This window comes from Desmodus rotundus, chromosome 7 (assembly GCF_022682495.2).
Source record: "Desmodus rotundus isolate HL8 chromosome 7, HLdesRot8A.1, whole genome shotgun sequence".
Classification (NCBI taxonomy): domain Eukaryota; kingdom Metazoa; phylum Chordata; class Mammalia; order Chiroptera; family Phyllostomidae; genus Desmodus; species Desmodus rotundus.
In genome coordinates, this window is record NC_071393.1 from 77813727 (window position 1) to 77838685 (window position 24959).

At 36.7% G+C, this 24959-nt stretch overlaps 1 protein-coding gene across 4 annotated transcripts in view; it reads right to left on the reverse strand.

Annotated features, from left to right (window-relative positions):
- The window catches only part of SPG11 (SPG11 vesicle trafficking associated, spatacsin), a 95231-nt gene that overhangs the window by 55819 nt on the left and 14453 nt on the right, over positions 1-24959 (reverse strand). For all 4 annotated transcript variants that reach the window (XM_045201657.3, XM_024567763.3, XM_045201656.3 and 1 more), the window contains 10 exons: positions 22300-22432; positions 19520-19675; positions 18967-19142; positions 16838-17014; positions 15357-15428; positions 14942-15069; positions 12680-12855; positions 11366-11579; positions 6250-6453; positions 4396-4502 (listed from right to left, as the gene is read on the reverse strand). In XM_045201657.3, coding sequence (XP_045057592.2) covers positions 4396-4502; positions 6250-6453; positions 11366-11579; positions 12680-12855; positions 14942-15069; positions 15357-15428; positions 16838-17014; positions 18967-19142; positions 19520-19675; positions 22300-22432 — 1543 coding nt within the window. The remainder of the gene's footprint in view (positions 1-4395; positions 4503-6249; positions 6454-11365; positions 11580-12679; positions 12856-14941; positions 15070-15356; positions 15429-16837; positions 17015-18966; positions 19143-19519; positions 19676-22299; positions 22433-24959) is intronic.

Here is a 24959-nt window from a genome sequence, read left to right on the forward strand (position 1 = left end):
CAGAAGAAAAATAAATGTAACAGTCCAAAAGAATTACAAAATATCAATGAAATCAATAGCTGGTTCTTTGAAAAGATAAACAAGATTGGCAAACCTTTTACCAGACTCATCAAGAGAAAAAGAGAGAGGACCCAAATAAATAAAATCAGAAATGAATGAGAAGAGGTAACAACTGACACCAAAGAAATACAAAGGACTATGAGAAAATATTATGAACAACCATATATGAAGAAATTGCATACCTGGGTGAAATGATAAATGCATAGGAACACACAATTCTTCCCAAACTGAATCAGTAAGAATCAGAGAATCTGAATAGATAGATTACAACTCGTGAAAATGAAGCAATGATAAATAAAACTCCCCCAAAACAAAAGCTCTGAACTGGATGGCTTCACAGGTGAATTTTACCAAACATTTAGAGAACACCTAACACCTATCATTCTCCAAAAAATTCAAGGGGAGGGAAGACTCCTAAGCTCATTTTCTAAGGCCAGCATTGTCCTAATGCCAAAACCAGATACAGACACTATAAAGGAAGAAAATTATAAGCCAATATCCCTGATTAACATAGATGCTAAAATCTTTAACAAAATGTTGATGAACTAGATCCAGAAATTGGAACCAGGCAGGGATGTCCACTTTTGCCACTGTTATTCAAAATAGTATGGAAGTCCTAGCCACAGCAATAAGACAAGAAGAAGAAATCAAAGGCATCCAAATTGGACAGAAGAAGTCAAACTATCATTATTTGCAGGTGTCATGATACTGTATTTAGAGAACCCTAAACATTCCACCAAGGAACTACTAGAACTTATCAATGAATTCAGTAAATTAGCCAGATACAAAATAAATATCCAGAAATCAGTTGCATTTTTAGATGCCAATAATGAACTATCAGAAAGGTAAAATAAGAAAACAATCCCATTCACAATTGCTTCCAAAAGAATAAAATACCTAGGAATAAATTTAACTAAGAATGTATAAAACATGTACTTGGAAAATTATAAGACACTGAACAAAGAAATTGAAGAATATATAATAAGTGGAAGCATATACCGTGTTCATGGATAGGAAGAAATACTGTCATTAAAATGTCCATACTATCCAAAGCAATCTACAAATTCAACTCAATTCCTAACAAGATACCAATGGCATATTTCACAGAACTAGAAAATTATTCCAAAAATTTATATGGAACCACTAAAGACCCCAAATAGCAATAGCAATCTTGAGAAAGAAAAACACAGTTGGAGGAATCAGGCTACCTATTAGCATATTATAAGGCCCTGGCTGGTGTGGCTCAGTGGACTGTGTGCCGGCCTGTGAACTAGGGGGTTGCTGGTTTGATTCCCAGTCTAAGGCACATGTCTGGGTTGGGGGCCAGGTCCCCAGTGGGGGGCGTGGGAGAGGCAACCACACATTGATGTCTCTCTCCCTCTCTTTCTCCCTCCCTTCCCACTTTTTTTTTTTAAAGAAAAAAACTATACTATAAGGCCATAGTAATCAAAACAGAATGGTACTAGCATAAAAACAGACACATAGATCAATGGAACAGAATAGAGAGCCCAGAAATAAACCCATACCTTTTTTAATCCTTACCCAAGGACATTTTTTCATTGCTTTTAGAGAGGAATGGGGAGAAAGAGAGAGGAAGAGAGAGAGAGAGAGAGAGAGAGAGAGAATCATCCACGTGAGACAGAAACATTGACTGGTTGTCTTCAATACACACCCAAACTGCGAATCAAACCTGTAACCTACGTATGTGCCCTGACCAGGAGTCAAACCTGCAGCCTTTCAGTGCAGCGGGACAACACTTCAACCAACTGAGCCACACTGACCAGGGCTAAATCCAACCTTTCTAGTCAATTAATATTTAACAAAGGAGGCAAAAAGATACAATGAGCTAAAGACAGTCTATTAAATAAATGGTATTGGGAAAATTAGATACATGCAAAAAAATAAAACTAGGCCACATTCTTTCACCACACATAAGAATATATTCAAAATGGGGTTAAAGACTTAAATGTTAGACTCAAAACTATAAAAATCCTAGATGAAAACCCTAGATAGACAGCCCTAACCAGTGTGGTTCAGCTGGTCGAGCGTCATCTGGCAAAGTAAAAGGTTGGTTAGATTCCTGGTCAGGGCACATGTCTAGGTTGCAAGTTTGGTGTCCCTGTCAGGGTGAGTAAGAGAAGCAATAGATAGATGTTTCTCTCTTGCATCAATGTTTCTCTCCCTTCCTCCCTCCCTTCCCCTCTAAATAAAAAAAAGTAACTATTTTTTTTTAAAAAGAAAATGTAAGCTGTAAAATCTCAAATGTTTCTCATAACAATATTTTTTCTGACATATCTTCTCAGGAAAGAGAAACAAAAGGAAAAACAAACAAACAGGACTACATCAAACTAAAAAGTTTTTGCACAGCAAGGGAAACCGTCAACAAAATGAAAAGACAACCCATGAATAGGAGAACATATTTGCCAATACATCTGATAAGGGGTTAATACCCAAAATTTATAAAGAATTTACAAAACTTCCCCTAGCTAGTGTGGCTCAGTGGATTGAGTGCCAGCCTGCAAACCGAAGGGTTGCTGGTTTGATTCCTGGTCAGAGCACACACCAGATTGCAGACCAGGTCCCTGCTTGAGGGTGTGCGAGAGGCAACCAATCCATGTATCTCTCACATGTTGCTGTTTCTTTCCCTTTCTTTCTCCCTCCCTTCCTCTCTCTCTAATAAAGTAAATAAATAAAATCTAAAAAAAAAAAGAATTTATAAGACTCAATACCAAAACCAAACATCCTATTTAAAAATGGGCAAACGACCTGAATAGATACTTCTCCAAACATGATATACAGATGGCCAATAGACACATGAAAACATGTCAACATCACTAATCATCAGAGGAATGCAACTAAAAACCACAATGAGATATCACTTCACACTTGTCAGAATGGCTATCATCAATAAGTCAACAAACAAGTGTTGGCAAGGAAGAGGGGAAAGGGGAGCTGTCATGCACTGTTAGTGGGAATGCAGATTGGTGCAGCCACTGTGGAAAGCAGTATGGAGTTATCACAAAAAATTAAAAATGGATCTACTTTATGACCCTGCAATTCTACTTCTTGGAATTTATCCTAAGAAACCAAAAGAATTTTTAAAGAATTCAAAAGAATTTTAGCACCTCTATGTTCAATGCAGCATTGTTTACAATTGCCAAGACATAAAAGCAGCTCAAGTGTCCACCAGTAGATGAGTGTATAAAAGAGCTATGGTACATTTACACAATGGAATGCTACTCAGCTGTAAAAAAAAAAAAAAAAGGAAATTTTACCCTTTGCAACAGCATGGATGGACCTGGAGAATATTGTGCTAAGTGAAATAAGCCAGTCAGAGAAAGACAAGTATCATATGATTTCACTTATATGTGGAATCTAATGAACAAATTGAACTAACAAGCAAAATAAAGACAGACTCATAGATAGCAGGCTGAGAGCTCTGTGGGGAGCTGGGGTGGGGGAGGGATTGAGCAAAAACAAAAAAAAGAGAGAAAGGACTCATGGACATGGACAACAGTGTGGGTTGGTGATTGGAACAGGGAAGGGAGTGGGTGGAAGTGGAAGAGGGTGGAAGGGGGATAAATGGTGATGGAAAAAAAAAAATAAATTTAGAAAAAAGAATTACCTATGGATCTTCCTATCCATCTAGGCTTCTACCTATGGACAGTTATCTTCTTGATAGCTCATAATTCTTTTTTTTATAATGAACATATATTAGTTTATCAACACCAAAAGAACAAAGAAAACAAACCACATTATGAATATATTCATTTGCTAAAAAACTGGATATTATATAAAAGTGAAAGATTGGCTGTTGACATTCCTTGCCTTTTCAGGAATCTCTGGAATAACACCAGCTAAGCCCTCAGGGCTCACAGGACTATTTTATCTGATTGTAACCAGAGCAACACTCTCTGTCAGCAGCTCTGCTACAGAAGACACAAGACCACACATACTGTGCATTTTTCACTCCATCTGGAGTTCCTCACTGAAAGAAGACAGACCACTTCTTGATGGGAAAAGGGTGTCAATCTGCCAGAGAACAGAAGTTCAGCTATGATAAACTGGTAAGATGAGAGGCATCCAATAGAGCAGGAGGCTGCAAGTGAAAGGCAACAACTACACGCTGTCTGCTCCAAATCTGGCTTTTCTTAGCTGGGAAGAAGCTTACATTTTCGGTCTTGTGCTTCTTAAAGAAAGCTTGAGCCTAGATTATGGTCAGATATTTGTCTACGGCCAAATTATTTATTTAAAAGAGTTCACAAGTTAAATGCGACTAAACAAACCAGTTATTTATCCTCAGAAATTTTTGTATTTAATACAATACACCCATACCTGTTAAGTTACTGGAAACTTGTCGACACTGAACTAAAAATTCAAACCAAGGGTGAGCTTCATGTAATTCTTTTTTGTCCAAAAAGGGACAGTTTGGAGGACTAAGCCTATATAAAAATAGAAAATAAAAAACACACTCTTATTAACACACAGGATAAGACAGACAGTTACAGTCATATTTGCTCAGGTAATAATAAGAATAAAAATAGAACCTTGGATTTTAAAAGTAAATATAACACAATATATATAACACAAAATGACAACCACTTGTGTCATTTTACACATTCCTTATGATCTAGAAATAGAGGAAAATTTTAGAGAGAGAGATAATAATATTTAAAATGTGTTTACTACCATAATTTTACCAGTTCTGTATAAGATTAATAGATAACTCGCACTTTAAGTTCTTTAAGGTACTTTATATTTTATTATTTTTACAAAATAATAACTCTATAGCATTTTCAAACTTAATGAGGTTTTCAAAAACCTTCACACAACTACAGAGAAGCTGGGACTATGCAGTTAAGGCTCAGAGTAGGTCCTTTGAAAATACAGCTTTTAAATCATCTCTTGCCAGTAGCTTTGGGGAAAACATTTCTGTGTGTAAGCAAGCCTCAATGATATGAACCAGAAATATACCCTCTGTGTGAAATCCTAGTCTTTACTACCCAAAATAAAAATCTTCTCATTAGCATACTGAAAGTGGGCTCTAGAATCAAATGTAAGTAGAATTGTATCTGACTTTGCCATGTACTTGTTATGAGCCATAAGGCACTTATTCTCTCTCAAAGCTTCGGTTTGCTCATCTGTGAAATGGAAATAGAAAATAACTACCTCATAGGGTTTTATGAAAATTAAATGAGATAACCTAAGGGTCAAGAACATTGTGAGCACTCACATATTAGATACCACTACTGTTGTTGTTGTTATTACCGACCCAATAGCAATAAACACTGGCCACATATTTGAATCTGCAGTTTGATCTTAAGTAGGTATATATTGGTGCCTATCCATCTCTCCATCCATCTATTCATCCATCCAAATGTACACTGTTTAGCATTTGCCTAGTAATGAAAGTATCAAAGAACTCCAGGTTAACCTTTAGAATCGTCCTCTCTTTTAAAGATTTTATTTAATTTTTTAAATTTACTTTTAGAGAGAGGGGAAGCGAGGAAGAAAGAAAGGGAGAAAAATATCAATCAGTTGCTTCTTCCATGCTCCCAGCTGGGGACCTGGCCCCATGATGCAGGCATGTGCCCTGACTGGGAATTGAACTGGTGACCTTTTGGTTTGCAAGCCAGTACTCAGTTCACTGGGCCACACCAGCCAGGGCTCATCCTCTTTTTAAACTTTCACTTTATTCTAATCTCTAGCTATTTAAAAGGTTAACAGAGATATTACAAATTTAACATCACCAAAAAACACAAGATAAACATTTAGCTGAATGTAGCATGGAACTAAAAGGTAAACCAAGTGCTGCAGTGGAAAGAACTACTTAAAAATCAGTTGTCCTGACTGGTGTGGCTCAGTTGGTTGGGCATCAACCTGCAATCTGGAAGGTCACAGGTTCAATTCCTGGTCTGGGCACATGCCTGGGTTGCAAGTTCAGTCCTCAGTCAGGGCTCATGCAGGAGGTAAACAATCAATGTTTCTCTCTCACATTGATGTTTTTCTCCCTCTCTTTCTCCTTCCCTTCCCCTCTCTATGGAATCAATTTGAAAAAAAAAGAAAAATTAAAAAAAAAATCAGTATTCCTCATGTGAATGCTCAATGTTTTCCTATTGTCACATTCAAATAGAATTGAAAGAGGAAACATGAAGACCTGCTCAGGGACAATCAACTCTCAGTACTTACTCATAACAGTCGAGATAGACATAAAGAAGATACTGCAGACTGTGCTCCAAACAATAGAGAATGAAGTGAGAATGGAAATCCCACCCTTCTTTGGATCTGTAGTTTTGAACAGGAAGGGCATCTTGCATCACACCCCCAATGCGGTTTAGTCTTAGGAGGAAGAGTTCAAAGTCTTCCAGTTCAGATCTAAGAAAAATCCCATTCCTATAGGATGGGTTTAAGACATGGAAACTTAGAAAGTTGTTAGATTCAGAGCACACCGAACCACTTCCATTAGTTTAAGTCTTAACTACATCAGGCACTCAAATAATGCCCTTTTTTTCACTCAATGCTGTTTTGTTTTAACTTATAATATTGATGAGATACCATAGTAACTTAATTCTTGCTCATATCAATTAGCCATCAGTAAAACTGGTTTCAATATATGTTGTTTTACTTAAAGTCACAGAACCTATGAACAATCTTAAGAGAGGACTTACTACATTAAAAAAAAAAGTGTTTACAAAGTAAGACCAACAATTCTTACTCTATCAATACACTGTAAGACACATTTTGCTGGTTTCCAACAAAGGTTTCTGAATCATTTTATTACTTAAAGGTAGTAATAACAGTCTCGAGTTACCTTAAATATTTCAAAAACCTAAACTAAGCTATCTCCATTTTTTTGTTTATGACTGGAACTGTACAATCCAGTGTGCAACAGTGGTTAGCTCCTGAAGTTACATGTTTTTAGCTCTGAGAAATTCACCAAAATATACAAACAAAATCACTAAGAAACTAAAGCAGAATAATTTAAATAAACCAACTACTAAACAATAGAAATTTGCATTGAAATATTACTTCTCATAAATTTCCTGTTAAATACATCAATACACCAAAGGCATACAGAAAATATATTGTGTGGAGTTTAAAGAAATACCACATAACCATCACCCAGATTATAGCACATTATACCTGGAAGCTCTTGGTGTATCCCTTCCCCACTGCATGTCCTTTGCTACCCTGACTTTTGTGATAACCATTCCCTTAGTTTATTCATAGTTTCAGCACCCATATATGTAACCCCAAATAATATATAGTTTGGTTTTCCCTATTTTAAACTTTATATATGAATAGAACATTTTGGTACATTTTGGAAAATACTTCTACTCAACATTGTGCAATTTATCCATGTTGATACCTATAGTTATAGTTTGTTAGTTTTTGTTATATAGTGTATTATATTGTATGTTTATACCACATTTTATTTATCTGCTCTACCTTTGGTGGTCATTGCAGTTGTTCTTCGATTTTTTTGTAAATGAAATTTACATTTCCATGACTACAAATGAGGAAGAGCACCTTTTCATATACTTATTGGCCATTTTTGCTTTCTGTTTGTGAAATGATTAACTGCACTATTACCCTCCCCTTCAGATCCAAGCTTTACTCTTCTGCTCTGTGTCCCTGGACGCTCACCTGTACTGGTTGCTCCAGAAGACTCCACTGCCCTCAGGCTTCTGTTTTGGTGTGCCCTACGGCAGGCAGATGCTGCCACCCCAGGAGCTAAGAGTCAGAAAAAGGGTGGGATGGGGATGCCTTGGCTCTGTCCATGCTGGGTGACTGCAGGTTGGCTGACATACACCACTTCCACAGTCATGAAGATATTCTTCTGTATTTCTAAAAGCTTTATAGTTTCACATTTGATATGTAGGTTTACAAATCTACCTGGAATTGATTTTATGCATGATATAAGGCAGAGGGTCCAATTTAACTTTTCCCCAAAATATTTATCATCCAGTTTGGCATCTAGTTTGCCACCCCCATTTGGCAAAAAGACTATGCATTTCCCACTGTTCTGTGGTGTCACTTTTGTCACATATAAAGTGGGCACATGTATACAAGTCTGTTTCTATGCTCATTATTCTGTTCTACTGGTCTTCTTGTCTATTCCTGCACCAACATTCCCATTGTCTTAATTGCTACAGCTTTAGAAAAAGTCTTGGTATCTGGTAAGGGAAGTTCTTCTTTTTTAGGGCTATTCTTGACCCTCTACATTTCCATATTAATATTAATTATCAGCTTATCAAAATCCAGAAGAAAATCTGCTGGGATTTTTATTAAGATTGTACTATATCTAAAGATCAATTTGGGAAGAATTGATAGCAAGCTTGTCTTACTCCAAATCTAAGAGAAAGCTTGTGATGCTTCACCGTTAAGTCTAATGGTAGCTACATTTTTTATTTAGACATCCTTTTAAAGTTAAGGGAGTGGCATCTATTCTTACTTTGCTAACAATTTTTACTATAAGTAGATGTTGAGTTTTATCAAATGCTTTGTGTATCTGTCAGGGTGGTATCTTTCCCTTTGATCTGTTAATGTAGTAGATATTATTAGTTCATTTTTTTTAATGTATTTTACTGATTATGCTATTATAGTTGTCCCATTTTTCCACCTTTATTCCCTTGGCCCTGCACCCCCCACTCCCACCAGCATTCCCCTCACTTAGTTCATGTCAATGGGTTGTACATATAAGTTCTTTGGCGTCTACCTTTCTTATACTATTCATAACCTGTCCCTATTTTCTACCTATCATTTATGCTACTTATTCCCTGTACCTTTTTTCTCCGTCCTCCTTCTCCCCCTCCCCACTGATAACCTTCCATGTGATTTCCATTGCTGTGATTATGTTCCTGTTCTACTTGTTTGCTTAGTTTGTTTTTGTTTTTTTAGGTTTGGCTGTTAATAGTTGTGAGTTTGTTGTCATTTTACTGTTCATAGTTTTGATCTTCTTTTTCTTAGATAAATCCCTTTAACGTTTCATATAATAAGGGCTTGGTGATGATGAACTCCTTTAACTTGACCTCATCTGGGAAGCACTTTATCTGCCCTTCCATTCTAAATGCAAGCTTTGCTGGATAGAGTAATCTTGGATGTAGGTCCTTGCCTTTCATGACTTGGAATACTTCTTGCCTGCAAGGTTTCTTTTAAGAAATCAGTTGACAGTCTTATGGGAACTCCTTTGTAGGTAACTGTCTCCTTTTCTCTTGCTGCTTTTAAGATTCTCTCCTTTTCTTTAATCTTGGCTAATGTAATTATGATGTGCCTTGGTGTGTGCTTCCTTGGGTCCAACTTCTTTGGGACTCTCTCAGCTTCCTGGATTTCCTGGAAGTCTATTTCCTTTGCTAGACTGGGGAAGTTCTTCATTATGTTTTCAAGTAAGTTTTCAATTTCTTGCTCTTCCTCTTCTCCTTCTGGCACCCCTACGATTCAGATGTTGGAATGTTTAGAGTTGTCCCACATGTTTCTAAGCCTCTCCTCAATTTTGTGAATTCTTGTTTCTTCATTCTGTTCTGGTTGAATGTGTATTTCTTCCTTCTGATCCAAATCATTGGTTTGAGTCCCAGTTTCCTTCCCTTCACTGTTGGTTCCCTGTACATTTTCCTTTATTTCACTTTGCACAGCCTTCACTTTTTCCTCTATTTTGCGACCATACTCAAGCATTTCTGTGAGCATCCTGATTGCAAGTGTTTTGAACTCTGCATCTGATATGTTGGCTATCTCTTCATTGCTTAGTTGTATGTTTTCTGGAGCTTTGATCTGTTCTTTCATTTGGGCCATTTTTTTTGGTCTCCACAAGCCTGTTACATAGTAAGGGGCAGAGCCTTAGGTATTCGCCAGGGCAGGGGAACCTACATCACTGCTTTATGGCACTGTATGTGGGGGAAGGGTCTGAAAGGGAACAGTGCTGCTTGCTTGGCTCTTTGTAGGCATTCAGTCACATCCTCTGCTACCCAAAAGCAAACTGGGCCCTTCTGGTGCTGATTCCAGGTGGGTGGGTTTGTGTACATTATAGGACCCTGTGAATCTCTCCAACAAGCTCTCTTGTGAGGCTAGGAGTTTTTCCCACCACCACACCCCCCACAGATTTTTTCAGTCGGAGGTTTTGAGGCTTCATTTCTCTACACTGGAACCCTGGGTTGCACGGTCTATGTCTCTCCCCAGGTTTTCCTCCCAGTTTATCCGCATGCAAATGTGGGACTGCCTAGGCCCTCCATCTGCCACCTTGCCCTGTGTCTTCTCTGCCCCAGCTGCCCGCCTCTGCCCCTCCTACTAGTCTGGATGAATGTTTCTTTAACTCCTTGTTGTCCAACTTCCATATGGTTCGATTTTCTGGCAGTTCTGGTTGTTTTTTGTTTTAAAATTGGTTGTTGTCCTTCTTTTGGTTATGCGAGAAGGCACAGTGTGTCTACCTACGCTTCCACCTTGGCTGGAAATCTCTCATTAGTTCACTATTGTCATAATTCATCATAAATTATACATATATTAGCTTTTTAAATGATCAAATGATACGTAAAATGTTTAATAAGCTTACAAGTTTTATGAAATTTTACTTTTAGTAAACAAGAAGAGTATTTAATGCAATGGAAAGAAGAGTGAATAGAAAGTTAAAGGTTAAAATAATTAAAGCCTTTAAGTACTGGATTGGGCAAAGCTCTTAACTTCCCTGGATATCATTCTCCATATCTTTAAGTTGGGTAAACAACACAGATATTCTTTCCCAATAAGTATATATAGGAAATAAGTTTAAGAAACTTAAAAATTAACATACATGTTAAGTTTCCTTATATTATTTCGATAGCTTAGGAAGACAGAGTAGGTTGAATAATATGAAATTGCTGATATTCATCCATTTTTTACCCACACAAATGGCAAGCTTACATGGTTTGATCTAATAGAATTATTTTTAGAAATTAAAGTTTAAAGTCTTCCCTTAACACTTCAGGATCTCCTTCCCCTCACTAATTTCTTAACTGAATAGTCCTCTTTAGTTCAAGACCATACATAGTATATGGGTGCAGTGAGGAAAGTGGGAGACATCACATGACACTAAGCTATCCTCATCTCAGCTTTTGTCACTTGGTCCTTGTAGCCCCTCCAACAGCTTACCACTTCTACACCAAAGCACATACCTTCATCCGGAATTTGAGAGCCCACTCACTACCACAGAATGCTAAATGCATAAGATTTTAAAACCTCAATTCTAAAATACTATGGAACATTCCACTGTATTTGTGGCATTTCAAAGAGGAAATTACAGAATTTTCCTTAGTGCTCTTCCCCACAGTTATAGTACCTGGCTAGCTCATCTATAATTTTATTCCTCATGTTGTTGCTGCAGGAAGTATTCTGATCAATGACATCAGCAGTCAGAGGAGGCCATTTGTTCTGCTGAAGTGAAGAATAATCATTCTGGGTCTGAAATTCTCCAATCCACGAGATAATGCTTAACCAGTCATGGCGAGCTGTGAGGTATTTCCAGAGGGCTTCAGGAGAATATGATTTGTATTCTGTATTAAGAACAAAATACATGTTAAAATAGCAATGAATTATGATTACTGACATAAAACTCAACACTAACCAACTGAGTAAATATGAATATATGGACAAATATTTACATATATAAATTATTCAGGCCCTCTGCTTCTCTTACTGTTTTCCTCTTTTTATGTTGCTCTTCATTTTATAATTAATATTTAGCTGGAGGAAGAGTTAAATGTTGCTTATTAGTATAGAGGTTAAATGAAACTCAGGAACTAGCTGTGTGTTTCACTTACCTTATCAGCCTTCTTTTTCCCTTTTTCTTAATATAAATAAAAACTTTGGCTATAACAATAAACATGAATTTGACATCCTATGAATTACCACTGTTAATTATTCCCCAGAGCCCCAATGTGATACAGATCTTCAGTTTACAGAAGAAGAAACTCAAAGATAATTTGGAAAAATAAAGAACGTCACTTTGAGGCAGGAAAAAGAACTCAGCCTTGAAGCCCTGGCTGGTGTAGCTCAATGAATTGAGTATGGGCTGCAAATCAAAGCATCGCCAGTTCAATTCCCAGTCGGGGCCTATGCCTGGGTTGTGGGCCAGGTCCCCAGTAGGGGCCACATGAGAGTCAACCATACAATGATGTTTCTCTCCCTCTCTTTCTCCCTCCTCTCTCTAAAAATAAATAAATAAAATCTTAAAGAAAAAAAAGAACTCAGCCTTGAAACCTGAATTTACTGAACCATACAATTTTTCTCTTTCGCTATTATAAGTCCCTTACAATAACCATGAGATAAGAGGTGTTAATGACTTGCATTTTTTAAAATCCCCTGCAAGGATATTTTTTAACTGCTTTCTAGAGAGAGAGTAAGGAAGAGAGAGAAACATAAGTGGGTTGCCTCCTGCATGTGCCCGGACCAGGGATCAAACCTGCAATCCTTCTGCTACGGGATGATGTTCCACCCAACTGAGCCACACCAGCCAGGGCATGACTTGCATTTTAAAGCAACTGAATATTTTTCCCCCAAAGGAATTTACAATGGAGACATAACACCAAAATATATTAATGCCTAACTGAATATTCATTCAATATGTTCAGATTTCAGGCTCTCTCACACTTGCCTTCTGGATTTATCCTGGGAAGAAGGATGGATTCTTGTGCTAGTTGGTTCCACCACTGGGCCCAATTTAATGCAATTCTATGGTTCTGTTTGTCAAATTTATCTTTGTAATCATATTTCAGGAATGAGTCCAAAGCAGATTTGTGCTTGAAAAAATCTTGTTCCTTTATCCAATACCTAAAACAATGATATAATTTCTTTTTAATTTTGGAGGAAAAACCATCATTTCTTTATATCTGTTCAAAATCTTCTATTCTTTTGGGGAACACATACTTTAATACTCTTAATTTTGTATTTATTCCTGTGTGTGTGTACACACATACATATTGGGAAATTCCTGAGTCCCTTCTGGATGCTAACAAGTTTTACCTTCATAAAGAATGTAAGCTAGTTCTGGCCGAGATGGAGGTGTAGGTAGAAACTCTTTGCTTCCTTGCACAACCAAAAGGATAACAACCAAAAATCAATAAACAACCAGAAGTTCCAGAAAATCAAACTGCATGGAACTCCGACAACTGAAGAATTAAAAGAAAAAAATCAATCAGAACAACCAGAGCAGTAAGATGCTGCACCACGCAGGCCAGCTGGTGGAGAAAAACTGCAGTGAGGCGGCAGACCAGGAGGGCGGAGCTGGCTGCGGCAAGATGGTGGGCTGTGCAGAAGGGGCTGACTTAAGGGGAAACTGAGACTCAGAGTTGATATGGGGGTTGCTATGGTGGGAGAAACTCCCAGTCTCACAGGAGAGTCCATTGGAAAATGCACTAGGGACTAGCAGGAGAGATGCATTATTCTCTCTCCGGCCCCTCCCCCACAGACAGCCCATGGTGCAGCAAAGAGGGTTGTCCTGCATGGGTGAATACCTAAGGCCCGCCCCCTTACAACTTACCAGTTGTGCCAAGACAAAGAAATATGGCCCAAATGAAAGAACAGAGCAAAGCTTCAGAAAGAGAGCTAAATGATGAGGATATAGCCAACCTGTCTGATAGAAAATTTAAAGCCCTGGTAATCAAAATGCTCACAAATCTGATTGGGTTTGGTCGAAAAATGGAAAAACAATGAAAGATATCCAAAGTGAAATAAAGCAAAATATTCAGAGAACCAACAGTGACATGAAGGAAACCAGGACTCAAATCAACGATTTGGAACCAAAGGAAGAAATAATCATCCAACCAGAACAGAATCAAGAAGCAAGAATTCAAAAAAGTGAAGAGTCTTACAAACCTCTGGGATAACCTGAAACATTCCAATGTCCAAATTATAGGGGTGTCAGAAGGAGAAGAACAACAGCAAGAAACTGAAAACTTATTTGAACAAATAATGAAGGAAAACTTCCCCAATCTGGTGAAGGAAATAGAAGTCCAGGAAGCTCAGAGAGTCCCAAAGAAGTTGGACCCAAAGAGGAACACACCAAGGCACATCATCTTACATTACCCAAGATTAAAGATAAAGAGAAAATCCTAAAAGAAGGAAGGGGAAAGGGAAGAGTTACCTACAAAGGAATTCCCATTAGGCTACCAGCTGATTTATTAGAAGAAAACTTGTAGGCAAGAAGGGGCTGGAAGGAACTATTTGAAGTCATGAAAGGCAAGGACGTACATCCAAGATTACTGTATCCAGCAAAGCTATCATTTAGAATTGAAGGGCAGATAAAGTGCTTCCCAGATAAGGTCAAGTTAAAGGAGTTCATCATCACCAAGCGATTATTATATGAAATGTTAAAGGGACTTATCTAAGAAAAAGAAGATCAAAACTATGAACAGTAAAATGACAACAAACTCACAACTATCAACAAATGAACCTAAAAGAAAAGAAAAACAATGAAAACAAAAACTAAGCAAACAACTAGAATAGGAACAGAATCAGAGAAATGGACATCACATGGAGGGATTTCAGTGGGGAGTGGGAAGGGAGGAATAGGGGGGGAAAGGTACAGGGAAGAAGAAGCATAAATAGTAGGCATAAAATAGATGGAGAGAAATAAAAAAATGGTATAGGAAACAGAGGACTCAAAGAACTTATATGTACAACCCATGGACATGAACTAAGGGATGGGGAATGCTGGAGGGTTAGGAGGGCAGGGCAGAGAGGGGATAAAGGGAGAAAAAATTGGGAAAACTGTAATAGCATAATCAATAAAAAATACTTAAAAAAAAAGAATGTAAGCTCAATTCTACAGAAGAAACCCGTGCTCACTAACAATTAAAAACTACACACTTTCTAAAATATTCTTCCCATATTATCAAAAGGGGATTAATGAGACTACCTGGGAAAGGACTGGATCTGCATATTTTCTTGCAAATGTTCTGAATAAAACTTCTCAACTCGATGCACGAAGTCTATAGTTCTTTTTTCTTCTTCAGAAAAATATTTTTTTTCTTTTAAAATTTCAACCTTGAATAAAAATTAAAGAAGCGACCTCACAAAAATCAAGCACATTTGCAAAACAAATGTTATGAAATTAAATGCCATTTAAGAATTATATTTTGAATTTTTGAAGTAATGTATATATATTCATACAAATTGTCCTTTACTACAAATGCAAGATTATCATTTACAAAGATAAAAGAGTTGTCTTACTTTTACTTACTGGATATAATTTGAATGTTAAAATAATTTATTCTAAAGTTTCACCAAGTTTTACTAGAAAATATAAACTACATAGTCTCACCTTTACCTACCAAAAAGTCCCGTATATTTTTATCAGTTGTATAGAAGCATATCTTGAGCAATTGGTCTTTTACATCAAAGCCCTATAATAAATATAGAGAAAACATAATTTTGTAATGAAGCTATTTTGAATATAAACATATATGTTGGATACAGAAGTACTCTATTATAGGCATATGCAGAATTCTGCAGCTTCCCCACTCTTGCGGACATTCATTTTCTTTTTTTTCATTTTCTACATTTATCATACATATTTACTGCCTATCACTAAAGTTTTTAAGCATTTTGCCAGAACAAAGGCAGCACATCAAACAATTTAAGGTAATGCTAGGCTATCATTGGACCAAAACTGTTGTTATCTGCTATGATGATTCATTTAAAAACAAAAGTCAATGCAAATAACAACTGACATAGTTTCACTCCTCTGCACTTGCAGAAAGTTAGCATGGGTAAGACCCTAACGATGAAGATTAGGGAGAAAATGCAGACAATTGTAACTGAATAAAAAATTTTAAAAATTAAAAAAAAAAAAAAAAAGATTAGGGCCACATCTTAGTTCAGGAGCCCTAGCTCTAGAACTTCCCCTCCTCAAATGAAGTAAAACCATGGACCACAAAGCAAAAGTATAAGCCACTAGACAGTTCAAATGTAGGGTGTAAGTGGTCACATGAACAATACAGAATGTTCCCCAACAAATAATGAGGTCCTGTGCAGGCTTTGACATGAAGCCTTAAACCAGAAACACTGTTTAATTCTAACCAAAGTAATAAGTCTAACAGAGAGCAAATGATGGAAACTTGAATCAAAAATATTTTCAAGAAAGTTCTCAGACCAAAAAACATTTTAATATTATTGTCATTATTACCTAGTAAAAGCTACACAAATTTCTTAGTCTATGAAACAACTATGAATAAAAATCAATTCTTTTCTTTGATAAAATTTTGGCTTTATTATTTTCTATCCAGTAGGTTAATTCAAGCTCCTGTCTACATCTTGTGGGGTAGGGAAGGCTGGGTCACAGTCAATGCGGCATTTTGAAGTTACAAATCCGTCACAGCGGTCCAAAGGTGGCCAGCACATGTTTAGTTTATTGCATCATAGTAAACAGAGAAAATCTTGTCTCCGCCTGACCAGATACCCAAAATGTTATAAAAGAAATGCAAATTAGCTCCAATCTGAGCATTGTACTAAAAAATTTAAGCCCTACCTTGGCATATTTAAAGGACTAAGTATGATCCTGTATAAGGCCTTCCATGCCATAAAAACATTCATGCTACAACATCTACATAAAAAGGCTGTGTGTTCTCATTACATCTGTAGTTCCATTGTAACTATGAGATAAAAGATTCACACTGGCTGGAATCAAATCTGATTTCCCAATGACAAGGGTAGTCACAAATCAATTCTTATATCAACCAGAAATTGTATTAAGTATATAGAGATCTTCTGCTGCTTTAGCAAACTTTAAGATCAGATAGATTATGTCACTCACCATATTCTGCAAAAGTTCAGAGGCTTCCTTTACATTTTTCTTTTTCAAATTGTCAAAGACCAAATCTAGGCCTATTCTAATCAGCTCTTCGAGTCTTTGAGCAGAATGACTATTAATCCTGAAGAAAGTTTGTGCCTCAGGTATTTTGTTGTTTAAAATGGCATTAGCAATAACTTCCTAGGAAAAGGAAGAAAAACACGTGCTTTTTAAGTTCCTTTTTATTTCCTTATTATGATTATTGGCATGGACTTACATGTTTATCAAGCATCTAATGTAGGACTTTTATTGAAAATCTACTACTAGATTTGGGGGTTTGCACAGGGGATGTAAAGTTGGCTGAAACACAGACCCTGCTGCCCAGGAGCTTTTAGACTAGTGGAAGACACACAAATAAAGTACTGATTATAGTACTGCATGATACAAGAGAGGACACAGATATCCCAGGGTGCTAGAGAGGAGGGTCCGAAGAGGAGTACCTAAAGAAGAGGAGTGACAACAAAGAAAAGGCTTCCTTGTGGAGATGACTGCTGAGGTAAAAGTTTTAAGACAAGTTAAGTGTTCCATATATTGAGAAAAGAAGACAAGAGTTCCAAAAAGAGAGAAAATTACATGCAGAGGCATAAAGGCAAGAAACAGCATCAAGTCTTCAGGGAACTCCAAATTACTCAATATAGCAGGAGAAAAAAGCTGGGGAGAAGAGCAGATAAGACTTGAAAGCAAAGCATAGACTCTTATCATGAAGGGCGTTGTGTGTGAGAGATGGATTTTATCCTCGAACTTACGTGGAGCACTGAAGGATCTTGAAAGCGTGCGATGTGATATATATGTGTGTGCATATCTCACTGCATGCTTTTATATATATATATAAAATACATATATATATATAAAATACACACCTCATGCTTTTATATATGTATATATAATACACACAGCATGCTTTTATATATGTATATATAATACACACACAAATACACACAGAAGAATATTCAGGCAGCACTGTGCAGAAGGGACTGAAAGGGATTCAAGCCCAAGATAGTGAGGCATTAGGTTATTGCAATAATCTAAGTAAGAAGAAATCAACCATAAACTGAAAACCTAAACCCAAGAGAGAATAGAAAGGAGGCATCTTAACCAGTGGCTTTAGAGGGGTCTGTAAATCCTATTAAGCCACGTGCAAAGTTGTGTGTATGTGCACATGCATACATTCACATGTATGTTTTTGGAGAAAGAGTCTAAGTTTTCATCAAAGTAAACTATAACCTTCCCCCAAATTAAAAATCAGTGATTTTGAGTAAAAAGAGCAGAGGACCATGGATGGAGCTTGGAAGACATTAAAGAGGGGAATGGGAGGAAAGAAGAGGAGGTAAAATCTGCAAAGGAGACTAGAAAAGAGAAGCCCAACAAAGTAGAAAAAAAAATCAAGCAACTTTTGGCTAGAGAATGAATAAGAGATATAGAAAAAGCAATTATTATCAGGTACTTTCCTATGTCTCTACCCCAAGAACAGCAGTCCTTTGAAACTGGCAGTCTCTCAACCTTATCACTTTCACTCCCTGTTGATACTGATCAGCTGGGTTAAGCTATTTCGGCCTTTGTCCTTCCAATGCCAATATTCTGCATGTGGATGGAGGGATTTTCCAGTCCCTAGTCCAGCAGATAAGCACAGAAAATTTAACTGGCAAAATACCTTAACTAGAATAGGGACAGGACTAAAATTAAGCATATTTCCAGGTGATGATGTCATACAATAGAAGTTTTCTAAGACTGAATCACCAGCAGCAATTTGAAGATCAGGCAGAATGCTGAAGTCCAAAGTGCCAGGCCCTAGCCACTCAGGGAGCGTTGCTGAGGGAGTGCTGTTCATGAGTCTGGGGGTGGGTGTTTGTCACTGGATCCCAGTGGGCAGATGTGGCACTAAGAGGGAGCCAATCTGTGTTCTGAATTAAATAAACAAAGCTTGAAAACATAAATTTGAAATTCTGCCCAGAGACCTCCAAATATACAAAACCTAAAACCCTTGCCAAAGTGTCTTAATCAGAGTGCATGGAGTCTAAATTCGGTTTCTTCTATTGTTTTCTCAGATCCTCTGAATCTGGCAAATAAAAGAAGTGATAATTACTCTTATTTACCTCAATGCTGAGTTTCTCCCATACATTGCTCTCCTTTACTTTGGGGACATTTTCATTTACATCATATTCATCTATAGCATCTTTTAGCTTCCAAGGAAACTTTATCATGAAGGTTCGAAGTTCATTAATATAGCTGGTCAAAATGTTCACTCCTTTCTGTAGATATTCATCTAACTCTATGGAGAACACCAACATACCAATTTCATATACACATAAAAAAATGTGTGTATAGAAAGGGAAAGAGAATATATCACAAATTGTTAGAATTATAAATCTAGAAAATGTCAAAATTCAAACTCAGTGTTTTCAAAATTTTAAAGAAAAATATCTGAGCTTTTTCCCACTTACAAGTAGCTCTGTGATTTAATATAACCTCACAATGATTAGGCCTTTCTGCCAACTTTCATTTCACTCACTCAGTTACACACAGATTTTACCAACTTTAGCAAATGGCACCCCACTGGCTTACACGCTCTCTTGCAATAGGCCCACTTATATCTCTGTTCTGACACAGGAATAGGACAGTTGCACCTTTCCTTGCTGCTATTCTTACCTTCATTGTGAATAAAAAGCTCTCTTATTTGCTTGTTAAGGAAGGACAGTGTAAGATTAAGCAATTGTTCTGAGAAGTTTTTGCTTTGGGTTTCAGAATCACTTTCTCTAATCGCTGAGCAAAGTAAATCCAATGCTGGTGTAAGCTCTTCCACATCTGAGAAAGAACCAAAGAAATTAACATAAAGAACACCAGGATACTCCCAATAAAATGAACATATCCCAAAATACTATGTTGCACCCTGACTGGTGTGGATCGGTGGGATGGGCGCTGAAAGGCTGCTCGATTGATTCCCAATCAGGGCACATTCCTGGGTTGTGGGCCAGGCCTCCAGTTGGGGGGTGTATGAGAGGCAACTGATCGATGTTTCTCCCACACATAAGTAAATGTTTCTCTCCCTCTCCCCCGCTTTCCCTCTCTATAAAAATAAATAAATCTTTAAAAAATATATCATGTGGCAATATTTTAAGACATAAAACAAGGACCAATTTCTTATTCTCAGAAAGCTCACAAAACTTTTAAAGTCTTATTACCTGCAGACTTTAGCAATTCTACTTACTACTAGTCATTATTTACTAGTATTACTATTAACTATCATTTTGCTGTATCATAAGTATTGTACGTGATGTTTTATAAATGCTATCTCATTTATTCCTTTCAACAATCTGAGATGTAGGTGTTATAGCCCCAACCTTTCCATGGATGAGGAAACTGAGGTTAAGAGAGAATAACTTGCCTAAGCTAATTTGGAAAGGAAGTGGCAGAGCCAAAATTCTAACTTAAGCCTGTCTGATTCCAAAACCATTCTCTTAAACATTCAGGTAAAAGCAAGGAGTATGAGCCCCTGAATCCTTCATTTGCCAGTTGCAGGCCCTAATGAAATATTCCTGTTTATCTCAGCATCAGCTCTAGGATTGTATCTGTGTGAGTGACAAGCATGGGAAACAAGGGTCTTCCTCTGGGAGAGCAAGTAAAGCTATTCCCATGCTTCTTATTTCCAGACTCATTCCCCCTCCCTTTTGGGGCAGAGCAATGCAGGTGAGTGTGAACTCATGAGAAATTACAGACCACCAAGAAGCAGTAGTAAAATAATGACCATATAATCGCTGGTAGAGCCCCACTCACCACTACGAGCTAGGCTGTTTTCTATAAATTTGAGCAGATTAAAAAAATGGAGCATAAAAATGTTAGCAATTCAAAAGGGAGGGGATGAAACTCTACATTCAAAATAAGAGAGAATTTTTTAAAGTTTTTTTCATTTTTCGATTATCGTTTATCCTACCATACCCTCTTCTACCTCCACTCACCCCCACTCCCTGAAATCATACTTGTTTGCGTTCATGAAAATAGAATGTTTTTAAAAAAGAAAATTTCTAATCCACATTCTCAGTGAGAACTAATTCTACATCGATGGAAAAAGCAGGTTGTCATTTTCTTCATATAACTAGAGTACAAACTGGTAAAATGTTTCTGAAGAACAATTTATCAAAACATTTAAGAATATAAAATATGTGCCTCACTGACACGGAAATTCCACATCTAAAACTTTATCCCGAGTAATTAACTGTACATATGGGAAACATTACACACACAGCATTTATAGCACACCGAAAGTAACAGTAAAAATTGAATCAATCCTAATGTCTAATAAAGTTTGGTTGGGTAAATTATGGTAAATTTTGGTTGGGTAAACCCATTTAATGAAATTCTATGTTCCCATAAACTTCCTGACTAAAATGTCCACAAAGACATTTGGTCTGTGCCAACTCATCTACCTTAACACCAGGTGCCATGACCAGCTGGGCTATGGAAGCAAGGGTTATTATTGGCAATAAAGCCACAACACAATTATTGGACCAATAAACCACGATAGTATTTTTATGTAATAATCCTGTAAACCAAAAGTACGAACAAATGCTATGGGCTGTTTAAACCCAGGGATGTTTCCTAAGCATGGACATTCTGACAGGATCAAATGTCAAGGACCCTGGGCACAGACCAATATGCTCACTGAGGTCGTTGACAGCACCAAACTTCCAGGACCTTTGACTGTGGACCAAATGACTCTGTGGATATTTTGGGCATGACTAAATTTTGAGGACCTTTTGCATTAACCGAATGTCTCCATGAATGTTTTGGACAGAACCAAATGTTCACTAATCCCATAAATAATAAGCATATCTTTTATTAACAAGAAAGATGTCTGTAACGTATCATCAAGTAAGAAAAACTGTAAGATTATAAACCTTATGTACAGGGGGAAAATACACTTCACTTCTACTCTATGCTTCTGAGGAGAGGATCTGTACGGCTACCTCGTCCAAGAATAAGAGCTAGCTTTCCTGTTTATTAAAAATGAAAGCCAAATTCTTGAAAAAGTGTTGCTAATGCAACAGATGAGTCAGGCTGAAAACTCTCATAACGAGTCCCAATCCATAACTCAGCCAGCTGTGCTGTCGCTGTACATCTCTGACAGTTACAAGGGCAGGCAATTGTGCAAATGAATTTTATTTTCTTTTGAATAAAAACCTCTTCAATTTGAAAGATCATCTCTTCCTTGCATTCTAAAAACACAGCACAGTACAGGATATGAACAATAAACACCTCACTTAGAATAAGAACATTTTTAGATTCTTACGACTCAAGTTTTCACAAAGTAAATAAAATCTCATGATTGAGTTTTGGTAAGTAAATAAACCATCAGAAAGCACAACAATAATTGGAAAGTGATAAAAAGATAAAACAATAACCACAAATGTAGACATCTCTATTTTACTTACTTCTTAAATATAAATGGGATGGAAACTGATCAAACTGATCAGGTAGAGAAGATTTTGGGGATGGATTCAAAAGATTTTCCTTGCTCTTCAAGAAGAAATTTACTGTGTCCAGCTGACGATTTTCTATCCCGGCCTGAAATGGGAGAAAATCAGAAAAAAATTACAACAGGAAAAAAATCAGGTTACAATTTTTTTTCTTCCAACTTCAGAATTTAATGAGCTGAGACTGAAGGTGCAAGGTTACCTTTACCTTGCAGGAATACCTGGGTTCTAGTGAGGATTCTGACAACGACTAATTATGCAACCTGGGCAAGTCTCTGTAACCTTTCTGAACATCAGCTTCTGTTTCAGTAGAAACAGAAGGTGAGATTAGAATACCCTTCTAGCTCTCCTGTTCTGTAATTCTAAAGCAATTCAATGTTAGGTACTTGTGGATCAAGTATCTCACAATTAAGTTATAGTCTATATGAATTAAAATGTTAAAGTAGTATGTATAAAGTTAACTGAAAAGCAGGCTAAAAACAGACTCCCATTTCTGACTAAGTATCTTGAGAAACCTCTCTACAGAGAATATTTAAACACCCTAAGAGAGTAAAAGGCTTAAACAGTCACTTTACCAAAGAAATCCAAATTCCAACATAATATTTATGTTTATATAAATACAATATGAATGTATATAGATGCAGAACTGTAATCAGGGAAATGCAAATTAAAACCCATCATACCATAAGACAGGCAAAATATTAAAAATTTTTATTAAATTTATTGGAGTGACATTGGTTAATAGAATTATATAGGTTTCAAAGTGTTTTAAGATTTTAAAGCTTTTAAAATTTTTATTTATTTATTTATTTAGATTTTATTTATTTATTTTTAGAGAGAGGAAAAGTGAGGGGGAGAGAGGAAGAGAAACATCAATGTGTGGTTGCTTCTCAAGCGTCCCCTACTGGGGACCTTGCTTGCAACCCAGGCATGTGCCCTGACTGGAAATGGAACCAGTGACCCTTTGTTTTGCAGGCCGTCACTCAATCTATTGAGCCACACCAGCCAAGGCTCATTGTGTTTTGATAGATATTAGATAAAGTATATGTGGTACATATATACAATGGAATACTATTCACTCATAAGAAAAGATGAAGTACTGCCATTTGTGACAACATGAATGGACCTTGAGAATATCCTGCTAAGCAAAATAAGTCAGGTGGGAAAAGTCAAGAACCATATGACTTCCACCCGTGTGTTGCAAAAACTTTTAAAATCTGAATATGCCAACTGTTGGCAAAGACATATAACAATGAGAACTCACCTATGTTGCTGGTGAGAGTACAAGCTGATAAAACAACTTTGGAAAACTATAGTACTATCTAATGAAGTTAAAGATGCACATGCCCTATGACCCAGCAATTCTACTACCACCATGAAGAAACTCTTGCACAGTACTACAGAAGATGCATAAGAAACTGTTTATAGCAACATTGTTTATAACAGCAAACAACTGGGAACAAGCTGAAGTTGAGTAAATACATATTTATACAATAAGATACTACACAGGGGTGAAACTGAATGAATTGCAGTTATATGAAAGAACGTGAATAAATCACAAAAATATTGAGTTGAGTGAAAGAAAAAAGTAGATCCCAAAAGAATATACACAGTGATTCCACTTTACACAAAATTCAACAATAGCCAAAACTAAGTATCATTATTTGAAGATACATTTATATGGAGTAAAATAAATAAAAGAAAGGGAATGGTTAAAATTTTCAGAATGGCACTTAACTTTGAAGCTGAGTGAGGTAAGGAAATAGGATGGGGAGGAGCACACATTCAAAATATTCCTGATAATCTAGTTCTTGCCTGCATGGTGGGTACAAAGGTATTTGTTTTATTATTGTGTTATCACTTATATATATTCATTTGTTTGTATGTGTGGGGGGCAAAACAATGCTATATATTCCATAAAGTCCTAATTAAACTCACACACACGCACCTACATTGTGTAAGGGCAGAGGCTCTGCATTCACACTGCTTGGGTTTAAATCCTGCCACTATCACGTACTGTCCATGTATATCTGAATTAGATTTCCTAACATTTCTGTGTTCCCGCATCTATGAAATGGGGGTAATAGTCATAACTTACCTATAGGGTTGATAATAAGATTTTGAGATAACACCTGATATTAACATTAATATTTAGGGGAAAAAGTATAAACAAATAATCTTAATAGTATACATCATTACTTCTGGATAATAGATCCATAGGTGCCAAATTTTATTTTTCCTGCTATTACTCAAGTCTTCTACAATGACATTTTGCAGTATATAAAAGTAAGTTTTTCAACATATGGATGCTGGAACAACTGAATATCCACATGCAAAAGAATGAAGTTGGATCCATTCCTCATACCATATACAAAAAGTTAATTAAAATGCATCACAGACCTAAAATGTAAGAGTTAAAACTATAAAACTCTTATAAGAGCAAATCTCAGATTAGGCAATGGTTTCATAGATATGACACCAAAACCACAAGTGATAAAAAAAAAAAAACCTGACTTCATCAAAATGAAAAACTTGTATTTCAAAGAGTACCGTCAAGAAGATGAAAAGAAAATACACAGAATAGGAGAAAATATTTACAAATTTTATAACTCTTAAAA